Source organism: Electrophorus electricus, chromosome 3 (assembly GCF_041902795.1).
Source record: "Electrophorus electricus isolate QZ-2024a chromosome 3, ASM4190279v1, whole genome shotgun sequence".
Taxonomy (NCBI): Eukaryota; Metazoa; Chordata; class Actinopteri; order Gymnotiformes; family Gymnotidae; genus Electrophorus; species Electrophorus electricus.
The window spans coordinates 27,123,400-27,138,103 of record NC_137499.1 but is presented as its reverse complement, the minus strand read 5'-3'; the positions used below and the strand labels follow the sequence as shown (position 1 = coordinate 27,138,103).

At 43.5% G+C, this 14,704-nt stretch overlaps 1 protein-coding gene across 1 annotated transcript; it reads right to left on the bottom strand.

Moving 5' to 3' along the window:
• Nucleotides 1–2,278: 2,278 nt before the first annotated feature.
• LOC113580103 (prolyl endopeptidase) lies at nt 2,279–12,341 on the bottom strand. The gene is made up of 15 exons (XM_027014437.3): nt 11,966–12,341; nt 11,468–11,542; nt 11,046–11,179; nt 10,252–10,382; nt 9,914–10,123; nt 9,591–9,712; nt 8,557–8,662; nt 7,865–8,056; nt 6,572–6,769; nt 6,179–6,282; nt 5,778–5,914; nt 5,073–5,167; nt 4,297–4,428; nt 3,448–3,604; nt 2,279–2,887 (listed from the first exon to the last, which is right to left on the bottom strand). The coding sequence occupies exons 1-15, from the start codon at nt 12,287–12,289 to the stop codon at nt 2,593–2,595; spliced, it is 2,412 nt and encodes an 803-aa protein (XP_026870238.2). The 5' UTR covers nt 12,290–12,341; the 3' UTR covers nt 2,279–2,592.
• Nucleotides 12,342–14,704: the final 2,363 nt, after the last annotated feature.

Here is a 14,704-nt window from a genome sequence, read left to right as displayed (position 1 = left end):
AAAACATTTTAAACATATTTTTGGTGCACTGTGTGATGTGTGTATTCTGAAAATCTTACGGAAGAATATATTGCATTATATTCTTCAGTATAATCAGTATAATCTTTTGCCAGTATAATAAGTCTTTTTGTGAAAAAGAAGTAGGAGTTCTCTCACACTGTAGTTTCAATTCCCTCTGTTCATTTCCAATAATCCTGCTTCCGTGATTATCCATTTGACACTTCATAAGCGTGTGTGTGTATGTGCGTGCGAGTGCGCGTGCCCGCGTCTGCGTGGATGTAATATTTGAACAGAGGAGGGAGCTGCAGAAAATCATTTTTATTGTTGCCGTCATATTGAAGTGGAGAGACGAGTTTGGGAATTAATGAGTTTTCCTTTCTTGCCCTTCCCACTCCCAGCCTCTGTCTGCGTCAGCCTTATTCCTGTGTAAATATTTTCCCCTTAAAAGAGGCCGTGCATGATCTGATTGCGACAGAAGCTCTAAAGAAGAAAACCTGTTAGTGGATTTTTGTCACATCATTATTAAATTGGAAACCTGCCGTCTCGTCAGGGTCAAAGGGCCCGTGTTAAAAGCACGGCGAATTGCGCGCTGAAAGCTCTTTGTAAAGCAAACGCGTCAGTCCGCTTCAGCTTCTGACATGAGCATGACTTCCCAAACCCTCACATGCTTACAAAATTACACCATCTGATTTTGTAAAGTGTTACTGTAGGCCACCTTTACTACGAATACCGAACATATGTTACAGTACTGATACAATTTACTAATACGATCCACTACTATGTTACTGTTAAAGTGTAAGAAATCTTTGTTCAATGACCCAGTGTTACCATTAAGTGCTCATACACAAACTACAAGACACAGATGCTTGAGAGAGTCAAGCCAGTGATTAAATTATTTTCTCACACATTTTACTTTTGAATTTGCATAAACATCACTGATCCATGATCTATTAGTTGTTAGTACTACTGACAACCTCTGAATCTGTGTAAATACTGATTGGTGTTTCCACACACAATTTAGACTTGATTGTGCTTTAGGCTAGTTAGATAGTTACATAAATAAACCCTTCCGTCATAGTATCTTTGTTGTATGCCCAGACACAGCAGCTTGTGAACTGAACAATAAGACGATCGTTTGGCTTGTCACAGATTAGTGACTAATGCTGTGTCACTGTTGTCACACGTCATTCCAAAACTGTTACTATAAGGAGCCTGTACTGAGGCATAGTTTAAGTCCTATTTTGAAGAGTCGTCATTTTCTTCTCTCTCGTTAAGAACAATGACAGATAAAGGCATTTACTTTAAAAAAAAAAAATCAATCAAAAAGATTGTATGTATGAGAAAGGCAGGGGTGAGGAGAAAGACGTCTCCCCCGTCTCTCCGTCTGCATAAAGGAGCCCACATTTCTTCCCTCATGCAAAAGAGGTGGGATGAGGGGGGGGGGTGCACACTAAAAAAAAAAAAAAAAACCCTTTCAGGATAAAGCCACCTATAAGCCAGTGTGAAGGTGAAAGTTTCCTCGCACAAAAGTCTGATCCGAGCGACGGCCATGCCAGCGCTTAAATGGGATTTTGAGATTAATCCGGATCAGCTGCGAGTGTGAACAAACAAAGTGGAGTGGGACTGTCTTGGGCCTCTCTGGGAGTGTACTGCCTCACAAGGTGCACAGAGGCTCTCTTAGAAGAGTATAATCACACTCACTAAGGAGGATGGAGATGTCAAAGCTGCCAAGTGTGTGTTTGTATGTGTAAGAGAGGCTAACTATGAAAGACCACAGTATTCCAATTCTCTGAGGGCAGATCAGAGGGAGGTAATGACAAATAAAAAGCATGTAGAGGAGACAAGAGTTTAGCAGATGGAAAGTGTCTTACTACGTGTCCTCTGTGACCTTAGCATGTTTTTCTTCCTCTCCATTCCAGTAGCTTCTCAAGGCTACCCAGCTTTGTATCTACTGAGCTCTCGCACTCTCTGTATGCCTGCTCACCCCAGAAACCTGATCTAAACCAATCCCTAATCAGTTCCAGGCTCCTCTATCCCACTCGTGGTACTTGCTGACCACACCATGCTGGGAGCTAACACAGTCGGTCCTATTAGCAAGGCCTTCTCTGGTCTGTTTGGCGAAGAGGGTCGACTTGAAAAGTGACCCGCTCAATGCAGTTCTTTGCTGCCCCCTAGTGGCGTGTGACAAATACAGTGCTTGGCCTTGAAACAGGTTGCGTCTTCTGGCGAGGTACACTAACTGCATCCAATCAAAGTGATGATAAAAGGGGAGAAATGCTTAAAAACAATTAAGGCTGAATTTATTTTGTGTGATTTTACAAGAAGGTGAAAGGCTTTTGCCAGACAAGCTGTTTTTATTAGTATGAAGTAGACTTTACATTTACTCAAATTATTAGCCAAAGAATTGTTCATAAAATTAGTTTTGAAATTTTAAATCCCTTTTATAACTATAAAACATAACTAACATATATCTAATCCAAGAGCAGCACTATGAAATCATAAGGGCCCACAAAACACCCGAGTGTAACTCTCAAACGTCCTATGAATCCCAGACCTTGATGTAATTTCAGTTTTCAGTTTCTCCCTCTCCTCTCACCCCCTCCAGCTGAGGCCGAGGGTCTGCGCTACGAACGAGAAGATGTGCGTGTCCTCCAGGATGGCCTTGGCCGTGGGCTTGCCGGCGCCGTGTCCGCTGCGTGTGTCCACGCGGAGTAGCAGCGGCTGCGTCTGATTGGGCCGCCGGCCCACGGTTCTCTGCAGCGTGGCCGCGTACTTCAGCGTGTGCAGCGGCACCACTCGGTCGTCGTGGTCGGCCGTCAGCAGCAGCATGGCGGGGTACGGGGGGCCCTCGCTACCTGCGCCCGGGAGGTTGTGCAGCGGAGAGTACCTGTCGAAGTCGGACAGACGGCAACCGCTTACTGATCGAAATGATTTATTGAAATTATTCTGAAGGGATATTTTAGTGCTGATGGATAATGTGTTTGCGCATTAACGTTAAAAGGGCCCCTTTTGTTCGCAGCCGCAGTGACGTATTTGTGTGGAACGGACAGGGACGCGGATCGATAAACGCTCGGGGCAGCACGTTAACGCAGCAGAAAGGAAACCTGAAAATTTTATAATAATTTATTATGTGAAATAATCATCACACGTCAAAGGCATCAAAGGTTTTCTCAGCTACGAGGTAAACCTGATCTTGAAAACGTTGAGCTAGGAAGCCTAATCCATTTGTAAGAACCCCTTCTTCAGTCTCCTGTCTTCCGCAGGGCTGCCTTAAAGAAACACTCAACGCGCGCAAAAAACGAACGCGGCTGGCGGTGGATTACAAGTAGTTAGGATGGTTGTGATTTGCGTGTCACTTGCACTTCATGGTTAGAATACTTGGGCTGTTGACCCAATAAAGTACCTGTCAAACAGAACATGAGAGTGAGGAAGTAGGTTTGTTCGTACTTGATGAGCCACTTGAACTGCTCCGGGTCGTCAGCGCAGCCGTAGTCGGTTGTCCAGGCGTGGCCGATGGTGAACTTGTGGAATTTGAGCATGTCCATCACTCCCACCTCCGCGACAGCACAGCCAAAGAGATCAGGACGCTGGTTCACACAGGCCCCTGCGGGGGAGGGGCACACAGCACTTACTTTACCCCCTGAACACACACGCACACCTGAGAAGCACTGGCCCGCACTAAAGTATCACGCAGAGTGTGTTCATCTTGGCCTTCTCCTGCGCGGATATTTAATAAAATCCTTGCAAAACACATAGCGTCTCATCTCAAACAAACCTAAACGCAGAGCAGCAAGTCACATATTAATGTGTTTTACATAACAAAGCCAATTGTTCCATTTTCATAAATGATTTAGATTGACACAGATACCACATATGCCCTGCCATATGGTATGTGTGGCTGTCGTCTAGTGATTCTACTGTTTAACCTTGCGTGTAGCGAAGTACTGATTGCTTTGATGACTGAGGCTCTAATGAGTAGACACACACAGTGACTCGACTGTCCCTGCTACCGTAGCTTTTACGGCTCGGTTAATACCAAATCTGTTTTAAAATCAACGTCTTCGTTAGGCTTTGATATCGCAGACGAACCTCAAGTGAAAGGTCTATGCTGCCTGTTTTGAGTGCAGGACATAAACAGGTCAGTACAGGTAAGAAGACGGTGACGTTTTTGCTCTGACTTTTGAAAATACCTTCCTAATGTCTCTGGCTGAGACAATATATGGTGTTTCATTTCTAATCATAGTTGAGTGCTGAACTGAAAACGATAAAACTTGCCCCCCCCGGGCGCTAGCCTACCGACTAGCAGACCGCCGTTGGAGGCGCCGTTGATGGCGATGCGGCCCGGCTTGGTGTAGCCCTCCCGGACTAGGTACTCCGCCGCACACTGGAAATCATCGAAGCAGTTCTGCTTGTGACCCAAGGTGCCCGCTACAACACAAACAGGGCCACACAGAGCTTTCATCTACTAACAGTATCGATTTACTTTTTAATTACGTTAAAATGCTCGCCGTTTGCACATCAAACCAGGCGCCTTTGCTGTTTACAGTACAGCACGCTGTTAACGCTACTGTAAAGGAAGCCGGTTTAAAAATGTGGACATGCGATGACGGTGTTGAACCTTTAGGTGGCGCACTTACCCAAAGAGGCTTATTATTGGAGTTTGGCACGGACCTGGGATCTTTTTAAAGTTACATTTCAGGAAAAAAAAAAACTCAGCAGCCAAGTAAATATATGGAAGTTAATACAATGTTATTAACTCATTAAAAAAAACTGTGCAATAATATATGGCCTTGCTTTTCAACTCGGTGCTCAGGGCCACCAGACAGCCATACAGCTATTAAGAACACTGAACACCTGGTACAGATGTATTGGTAGCTGGTGGCCCCAAGGATTAAAAACACCGTCTGAAGATTTAGGATTGATCAGTCTGCCTGTTGTGTCATGTTGTTCTTTTTGCGATCTAATTTGGTACACAGTGTCTTTTATCTGGATTACAGTATAATCTGCTCAGGGGTGAGCATTAGGTCAAGCACACAGGCAGAAGGCTGAGGAGAAGTGGTGAAGAGTTGTACCTTTGTGCCAAGTCTGACCGTATTCCCCTCCCCCTCTGATGTTGGCCACAGCCAGTATACCCCCTAGGTGCCTGACGAAGAGCAGGTTTGCTGTGCTACACACACACACACACACACACACACAATGTAAAATGGTAATTAAAAAGTAAATTAATTTAATTTCACATTTCTATGCTATATTTATAAGACAAGTGATGTCTTATCACACACAAATAGGAAATCATCAAATCAGTTCAGCTTGTTCCCTGGTTTACCCACTACAACACACAAACACACACACACACACAAAAACTCACTATAACTTTTAATCTCATTCTGTCTCTCAGTTTCATTCTCTCTCATTTCATGTGGTTTTGATAATATCTTCTTTTCTTTTCTTTTTTTTCAAGGCCGTGACAAAGTACTTTCATTGTTCCGAGGATTGCACTTGTCTGGACTGAGATTGATATCAGTTCTGGGACTCCAGCTTAGGAGTCACAGCCCCAAGTGCCCTTTGCACAGCCTGCATCTTGGGTCTGGTCTGCTGTGATACAACACTGTTTTGACTGACCTAGTGCTCAGTGCTTGATCTTATGCTGCTATGATTAGTGCCACTGTGTTGTCCTTCAGTCCTGCCTTTTCCAGTCATTGGTTGGATAGCCTCATGTCAGCTACATGTGCTATCCACATTCCATATACATAGTTGACTGAATTGATAAAATGTACTTGTAGTATGGTTGAATGGAGTTCTCAAAGCCTCCGTATCCATAGAGAAAGACTGGGTGGGAGCCATCCTTCTGGATACCAACAGCATGCACCAGGAACATCGGGATCTTGGTGCCGTCCTTACTGGGGTAGAACACCTAAAAAATGCATAAATTTATAAGGGACAACAATGCAGATTTTCATCCAGCACCAGCATTCTGATTATGGCAGATGGCTCATGTTCTGGAAAGACAGCGACACGCTGAGAACTGACACGCAACAGGTAATGTGATCCAGATGTGGAAAGTCTTGTGCCTGATGACAGAATCCTGGATTAACACAGGCTGCACTGTCCTGTTGTGGGGTATGGGATTTTATACCCTGTTAATGGTGTGTGGGGGTGTGCGCACATGCAGATCTACCTGGCTGGTCTGGTAGTCAGAGGCCTGTACCCCCTTTACCTCCACCTGTCTGAAGATCGTGGGTTCTGCGTTGGTCTGACTCAGATCATAGTGGTAGATAATTCCTGCACAGGTTTGTACAGGTTTACATGTACTTAGAGGCTGGAAATGCTATTCAATATCCTAGATCATTAACTATGCAAGAGATTTTTTAATTTATTTTTTTTTGGTGGGGGGGTCATATTCATAAGACAACTAAATAATCAGATTTTGGCCTCCGTTTGTGAACTGAACCATAGAAAATACATATGAGCTCACTAAATTTGGATAGTATACGCGGGATGAATGCTAATAAGTATTGTTCACTTCATATGGTGTAGTTTGAGAAGTTTGCAAGCCCTGAATGATGTGCACCTGGAGTGGTGAAAGACGTGAACTTATAGAAGAAGTCGGAATGCTTCTTTTTGCAGCTGAGCCCCACAACCGTGCCGACATCTAAAGGCAGGTCGCGGATCCACGCGCCGGAGCCCAGCTCGTACAGCTGCAGGATGTCCTTCACGTCATGCACGTAGTTGACCAGCAGGTGGTGCTGATTCACACACTGCACAAAGCCTGGGGGTAATAAACTGGAAGTCAGAAGTTCAGTTGTGTTGAGGCACGATTATTAGCGTTTTCCGTGAAAAACCTGAATTTAACCAACTGCTTAAAGAGAGAGAGAGAGGCTATCTGAAGGATAATAATGCTCCTTTCTTCTTTTCACATGTAAATGCTTAAACCAGAATACGTAAGTGGAAGTACACAGTCAATAAAGATGCGGTCATTTTTTCTGGAACCCCCCCCCCCCCCCCAAAAAAAAACAACAACAACTAATTTGTTATATCCATTTCCATCATTTTCGATCAAAACATCGGTGTTGCAGAATCAGCACGAGTGTGCGGTTCAATTATGGGAACGTGGACAGAGGTTTGTGTTTAAGAAATGATCTCGTACAATTTCTTATCAAATCAGGAAATGTAATCCAGTAATATAAGAGGTAGGCTACAGCCAACCTACTGCTTTCTTTAAAGGACAAATCTGTTCTGATGCGTCATATAATTTCACTCTTGGGTGAAATTTTTAACCAGGTGTGCTGGCAGCTGGAAACTCTGTGCTACCGTCCTCTCCAGGGTATGTCTGCACCAGACAGCGATTTCAATATACTGAAAAGCACCTGAAGTCATTACAACATAAGACAAAAGCCCGATGCGTGAGTCATATCAGCACTCACAAAAACGCTCGCTTCGCCATCGAAGTCGAAATGAGATGAACGATGAAACGGCATTAAGTAACATGCCAGTGAACAAGTAAAGCAGTTTACCAGTTCAAACAGTGAGGGTTAAATTGACTGTGAAACGAGAATTACATTTTGACTACGTTCGTGCAGTGGTGTTATGGTTTATGAAATTAAATTGAAGCGATGTTAGTCATATTGATTTATATATATATATATATATATATATATATATATATATATATATATATATATATATATATATATATATATATAATATTAACAGAGAATTAATGTCTGGTCATTTTTATGTGCACCATGCGTGTTGGTTTGTTGTTTTTTTTTGTTTTTATTTTATGGAAGAATTTTAGAATTGATTGGAGGTTAATCTGATGGCAGCGAGGCTGCACTATCCCCAGGCTGCGCAGGTCTCTTACCCAGGACGTCCTTCTCGTCTTGAGGAATGAGGGAGCTCCAGTTTTCCCTCCCTGGCTTCTGGAGGTCCACGTTGATGACGCGGTAGCGCGGCGCGTCCAGGTTGGTGCGGAAGGTGACCACGGTGCCCTCGTTGGTCACGTAGGTGTACTGCGCCTCAAACGTCTCCACCAACTTCACCCACGGCAAGAGGCCTGGAGGTGGGATTAAGGCATTTCAGTGTGTGTGTGTGTGTGTGTACTTCCATGTGTGGCTGTAATACAAAGATCATTACAGTGTCTATTATGCCCTGAGCATACTACAGATATATCAGGTACATCAGTTACAAGTTTTCAAGTTTCTGGCTCTCAGCTGTGAGTAAGAAGGGCAAAGCTTAATTAGCTTTAAGCTATGAGCTACAGAAATGTTGTTTTTTTTCCAATTGATTCTGTTTTATTCTTGGTTTCATTTCCTTGTTTCAGTGGTGTGTTTCAACTGTTTTCCTATAAGTTTATGTTTAAAGAGCCTTCTAAGAATGAAAGCATCCATCCAAACATTGCGTGAGATATTTAATTAATTGTGCCTGTGATCTTTCTTTGCCACCCTGAAATCCCCTAACAACTGTTTCTCCCTCAAAGCACTAACCCACACACACTCCCATCATACACCCAGATTTTTCAGCCACATTCACAAAAGATGACATGCACAGACAGACCTGAGATGCCGTCGGGTAGTTCCTGCAAATCACAGTACCACAGCTGGTTAACGGGCTCGCAGCCCTCGGTGATGGACAGCACCGCATACCTGCCATCATCAGACACCTCGAGAGAGTGAGAACGAGAGAGACCAAGAGAGGGGGGGAGAGAGAGAGAGAGAGAGAGAGCAGGTGATGGGGATAATGGAAGAGTGTAAGGGAGAGAGAAAGAGAGTGAGAAAAAGAGGAATGGTGGTGAAAACCACCGTAATCCAACAGAGCATGTCACATCAGCACTTACCATTCTTTATATTTTAGATGTACTAGGCCAATATAATTTCCTTCTATTTACTTTTACATTGAGAAAAAAGTTTTTCTGCAGTTGGTTTAATCTATAAAATCACCATTGTAATGGCCCTATGGGCTGTCTGTCTTATTTTTGCGTTGATTGTTGTAGGTGAAATGAGGAGGCGGAGCTGGACCTGATTGGCTGCTGAGACACCAGTGTGCAGGGGATTAGGGTCTCTTTAAAAAGCTGTTCAGCATCGTTAGTTGTTAGCCTTTGATGTCGCTTTTTGCTTCTCTTTGTTACAGGTCAAATTTTTAGGCCGTTTGGGGATTACTGATGACGGGGATTTATTCTAGCAGTTTTAACTATATCAATGTAGAAATAAAATTTACTTTTGACTATAACTACTTCCCATCACTTCCCACAATTGTTTGTTATGAACCAGCTGGAGATCGGTCCATAACGCCATGTAACAATCAATTTTAAGTAATGATTTTTTTTTTGAAGTGTCAGTAATGTGATTAAAATCCTTTTTTAAACCAAATATTATATATGTGGTAGAGCAAAATTCAATGGGGCAAAAATTGGTTTTGGTCTGTGTGAATTGGTGTGTTCTGCCTTCCATCATCCCAGACCATTGCGTCCTCAACAGAAATTAGCTAAATGGACCTGAAGCAAAATGCTTTGTCTTAAAATATCTCATTAAAAGATGTTTATTTAGAATTTCCCAGCCTAAAGGTGTCATGTGACCGTTATATATTCTCACAGTGACGCTGCTGTGCCATTTTGGGTGGTCAGGAAATTCTGCCACTAGGATGTCCTCTGATTGGCTGGTGCCAACCACATGGTAGAAGAGTTTCTGGTTGAGGTTGCATGTGGTCTCTGTACCTGGAATAAAAATGACACGGGCAGAGCGTGAGAGAAAGCATCTTGCATTACTGTGGAAAATAAAAGCACACAAGAATGGCTGACTGAAATTCACATTCACTTACTTGCCCATGCTTAAACTCAAACTTTAAAAGTGTGCGCGTGTGCATTACCCATAATAGCATTTACACACACATCCACAGATCACATCCCTACCCTCACCATCAACCTTGCCGTCCTGTATTGGGTAGCAGTTGTAAAAGATGCCCTTGGCGTCATGGGTCCAAGCCAGGCAGCTGAACTTAACCCGCTCCAGGACATCGGGAAGTGGAGTGAGGTCATTGGCCTTCATGAACCGCACCGTGACCCAGTCGGAACCGGCGCTGCTCAGCCCATACGCAAAGTACTCGCACTCCTCGGACAGCCGGCACACTACGTGCAGAAAGAGGCAGAATGAGATAGATGAGGAAGGGCATGTGTTTGTGTGTGTGTGTGGGTGTGTGTTTGTGTGTGTGGGTGTGTGGGGGTGTGTGTGTGTGTGTGCGAGAGAGAGAACCCACTCTTTAGAGCCACAGTGCCATCCTCAGAAAGTATGTTGGGGTCAAAGAACACAGAGGCTGGGCTGTCTAGAGAGTCCTGCACATACAGCACATCCTGGTTCTGCAAACCCTCATTGTGGAAGTAGAAATACCTGCCATGCAAGGACATTTGTATACATGTCTGATCACAGACACAGGGAAGAACCAGTTGGTTTGTTGGTTTGTTTGCCTCTTACACAAGACATTTGAAATCATCCAGTCAAAAAGATGGTGTCTTTTGTGATAGTAGTTTGTGAAAACATTAGGTATAGCTGGGTGTGTTTGACCTAACGTTTGGTTTATTTTGATCCTGTGTCATTGGAGTCAATGTCAGATAAGTATAATAATACATAGTGTGTGTGTGTTTGTGCACAGTTATTTTTTAAAATTTAGTAGTACATAGGAGTTACAAGTGTGAGAGTTTAGCATTTTGTGGTTGGTATTATTTGTAGCAGCACTTTTTTGGTCAGGGGCAGAGTTTGTGGGCATACAGTTTGTGATGGTACCTGTGTCCTCTCTTGTAGGGGCAGCTGTATTTGGGGTAGTTTTGTGGGCTTACAGTTTGTGATGGTACCTGTGTCCTCTCTTGTAGGGGCAGCTGTATTTGGGGTAGTTTTGTGGGCTTACAGTTTGTGATGGTACCTGTGTCCTGTCTTGTAGGGGCAGCTGTATTTGGGGTAGTTTTGTGGGCATACAGTTTGTGATGGTACCTGTGACCTCTCTTGTAGGGGCAGCTATTTGGGGTAGTTTTGTGGGCATACAGTTTGTGATGGTACCTGTGACCTCTCTTGTAGGGGCAGCTGTATTTAGGGTAGTTGTAGAGCTCAGTGAGACGCTGATGAAACTGAGCCCTGACTTCACACTGCTCCAGGTACGGCATGGTCAGACTGTTCTGCTCATCTACAAATGCCTAAATACCCCCCCCCACACACACACACACAAATATGAACACAAACATGCACACACAACCATGAGCATTCACACATATATACACACTCACACAAATATGAATATGCACACATACACCCAGGTTTATGAACTTGAACATACAGACATACATGCACACACATGCACACATATATACATGCAGATGCAAGCAAGATATCCATTACTATGCAAATATTCTTAGTGCCTGGATTACGGATTTTTATGTGGCACTCTTGGATTTATTCTCTCAGGGGGGTTGACACGGGTTCACCTTGGTCTCCTCGCTGTCAGGATCCTCTAGCCACCAGTAGGGGTCAGGGACCTTCACCCCGTGGTAGTCGTCCACCTGAGAAATATGGCAAGGGTGTTAGTTGCACACACAGTGCACACACTTTGTTCTACATGTTTAAAATCCTTGAAGTTTCTCACAACAGTGCTTCAGGATGACTAAACGAATCACTGAAAATTAATTTGGCTTTCCAGTTTAGTGTAACTTGTAGAAACAGCCCCAAAACCTCAACTGTGACATATAACTACCCAGTGACATATACTTCCCTGTTCAGACACACACACCCAAACACATATACATTCATAACATTCTTCTCAGTCCTTCAATTTTGCGTATTTGTAAATGTCCGTATGTGTCTAAGCGGAAGAACAAAAGATAGAAATGAATGACCCTGTACGTGTGTGTGTGTGCGGGAACATGTGTGATCATACAATATAGTGTGCGTGCGTGTGTAAGAGCCTCTAGGTGAAAAACACTGACCTTATTCTCATCCCGTCTTGCCTCAGGGTATTTGAAAGCCATATTCACTGGTTTTGTGCCCGTGTTTGTGTCTGTTTGCTCTCTTGGATTAACTGTGCCTTTCTGAGTGTGTTGTGTTGGTTTCCGTGCTCTGCGAACCAGCTGCCAAGAGTACAAAGTGAAAGTGAAACCAAACCAGTCTCCTGTTCTTTTCGTCGCATGCGTTCTCACCCTCTCTCCTTCCTTCTCTTCTTCTGTCTCCCTCCCTCTTTTTCCACACAGCACTGAAGGAAGTGATGTCACTAGTAGCAAAGCCAAATGAGCAGAAACAGGATCACACACCATTCCCGTGTGTGTGTGTGTAGATAGTAGTTATTCTCCTAATCAGAGATAAGATGTTAAAACCTGATTTCCCTTCAGTCCCAGTGAGATAACCAGAGGCGGGTTTCTGTGCTTCAGCGCTAGTTCTCAGTATTGCAGCGCTGTTTTATGGTTTTGTCACCTACAGGGAGGCAGGCCCTTCTGGCCGGCGCTTTAAATCTATCACTCACGCTGCTAATCCAAAGTAAAAGTTGCTCTTATCTTTTTTTCACTCACACTTTGGCCTTCTGCTATAGGCCTGGCAGTTTGTCTGCAGTATTTTAACCTTTGCAAACTTTGCGCTCTTCTGGATTTAGGTCGGTGTTGCCGTTCTTGCAATCTGTTAGACCCCCTCCTCCAACTTAGGGGTTGCTCGCATGCAAGCTCCCCCTGAAATGCCGCTATCATGACTGGGACAAGCTTGATGTGAAACGGCCACCTTCTTTTGGAAGGAGATCTTGCTCTCCTTCTGATTTCAGCCTCATGTGTGTGGAGAATCGTCAGGGATGTGCAGCTGTCCTGGGGTCAGAGAGTCCTTCCTGTCTTAGTGTATGGCTTGATGTCATCCTGATAGTTGTTGGAAGCTTCACTTATGAATTTGTATGCCTCTCCACTCTCACTGATGACCTTACTGAGGAGGCTCAGGCTGATACAGAACAGCAGTTCAGACAGCGTGTCTTGCTACATACCACACTTTATATATTGCACTCCAGCATTTCTCTGCATTCCAGATGAAGGCCATTATGTTCCTATTGACTTTATACAGCTCTGGAAATTTGAGTATGTGTGTGTACGTTCTTGTAGGTTGGTGTGTCTGGTCTTAGACTCCTGGTGCCTTGAGCCTCTGCTGTTTCCAGTCCCCTGGGGTTTCCATGTTGTGGACATATGGAGTATTGGGTAGTAGTTAAATGGTGCTTGGTCCATGCTGAGGTCCCTCATGAAAATATATATATATATATATATATATATATATATATATATATATATATATATATATATATATATATATATATATATATATATATAATATAAAGTTGTTTGCTAGATTGTTTGTTTGCTTGCTTGTTTACCTTCTGCTTTAGCTCTGTTTCTGTACATCTTGGATATCTGCTATGACATCTAGATAAGACCATACGTGATTAATTAAAATATGAAATCATAATCGTTTCCAAATAACCATTCAACCTTATAACATGAGTCATCTATTTAGCAGATTTCATCAGGAAATTACCCAACATGTATTCACAAAGTTTTAACTGCCTGACATCATCCTGTGATATATCAGCTCGGGATGGTGTTTGCCAAAAATGAAAAGGATGTGTTACAAAAACAATTAGTTAAAATAAAGTTAAATATGATTGCCATGTCCACTAGAATATGTGAGCGGAGCGGCGACACGCAGTTTCACCGGGATCGCGAGGAGCGGGTTTTCTCTCGCTCCAAGCTCGTACCAGTATAACGTGACAAACGGCCAGTTTGCATTGTACATTTTTACCAGCGTGGAGTTCTCTAGGTAATTTCACAGAGATCATCAAAAATACAAGTGTCCAGTCAAACCGTACAGTGAACATGAGTGTGGTGATTTTATCACTACCACAAATGATTCGCAGTGGAATATAAGACAGGTAGTTTTGCATCTACAGCGACGTGTCCTTGCACGATGCACAGTAGGCTAAACAACATTGTTTTTGATTAAAATAATTTGCAGCCTGCTGCTGGTTTTTCTTCATTTCAATTGTTTTTATTGGTGTGAGCAAGGAGCGGGTGACGAGCGGGAAAAGGAAAAGCAGGAGCGGAGCGGAAATTGGAAAAGCGGGAGTGGAGTTGAGCGGAGCAGTTACATGACGCTTGGAGCGGGAATGATCTCCTTCTCCACTTTGCACACATGCTCTGATGTTCACTAATGACATACTTTCTACACATATCCTGTAATCATGCTAGTCATCGTCCCAGCACGGCGGATTATCATGGAAAAAGCACTATAGTACTTCACTAAATGGTATATCAAACTGAGGTAGGGAATTGGAGACCGAGATGGGGGAAAGGATATTATTTTGTGGTTTTAATTACAGGGTAGAGGAGGTTTGCACTTACCCAGTTAGTATTACATGTTTTGTGAGGTGTGTGTGTGTGTGTGTGTGTGTGTGTGTGTGTGTGTGTGTGTGTGTGTGTGTGTGTGTGTGTTTGTGTGTGTGTGCGCGTGCGCGCACATGCATGTGTGACACATTCATGTTGTGGTTATCTCAGTAGTATCACTTGATGCCTTTGGCAAAACTTTGATGTTTTTAAGGCACACAGAAACACACATACAGGCATAGTCTCCCATGTCTCTCTCTGGTAATGGTGTCAGTGTCAGTAATGCTACTTTTACTCTTAAGTCTTTTTATTAGTGACCAGTAA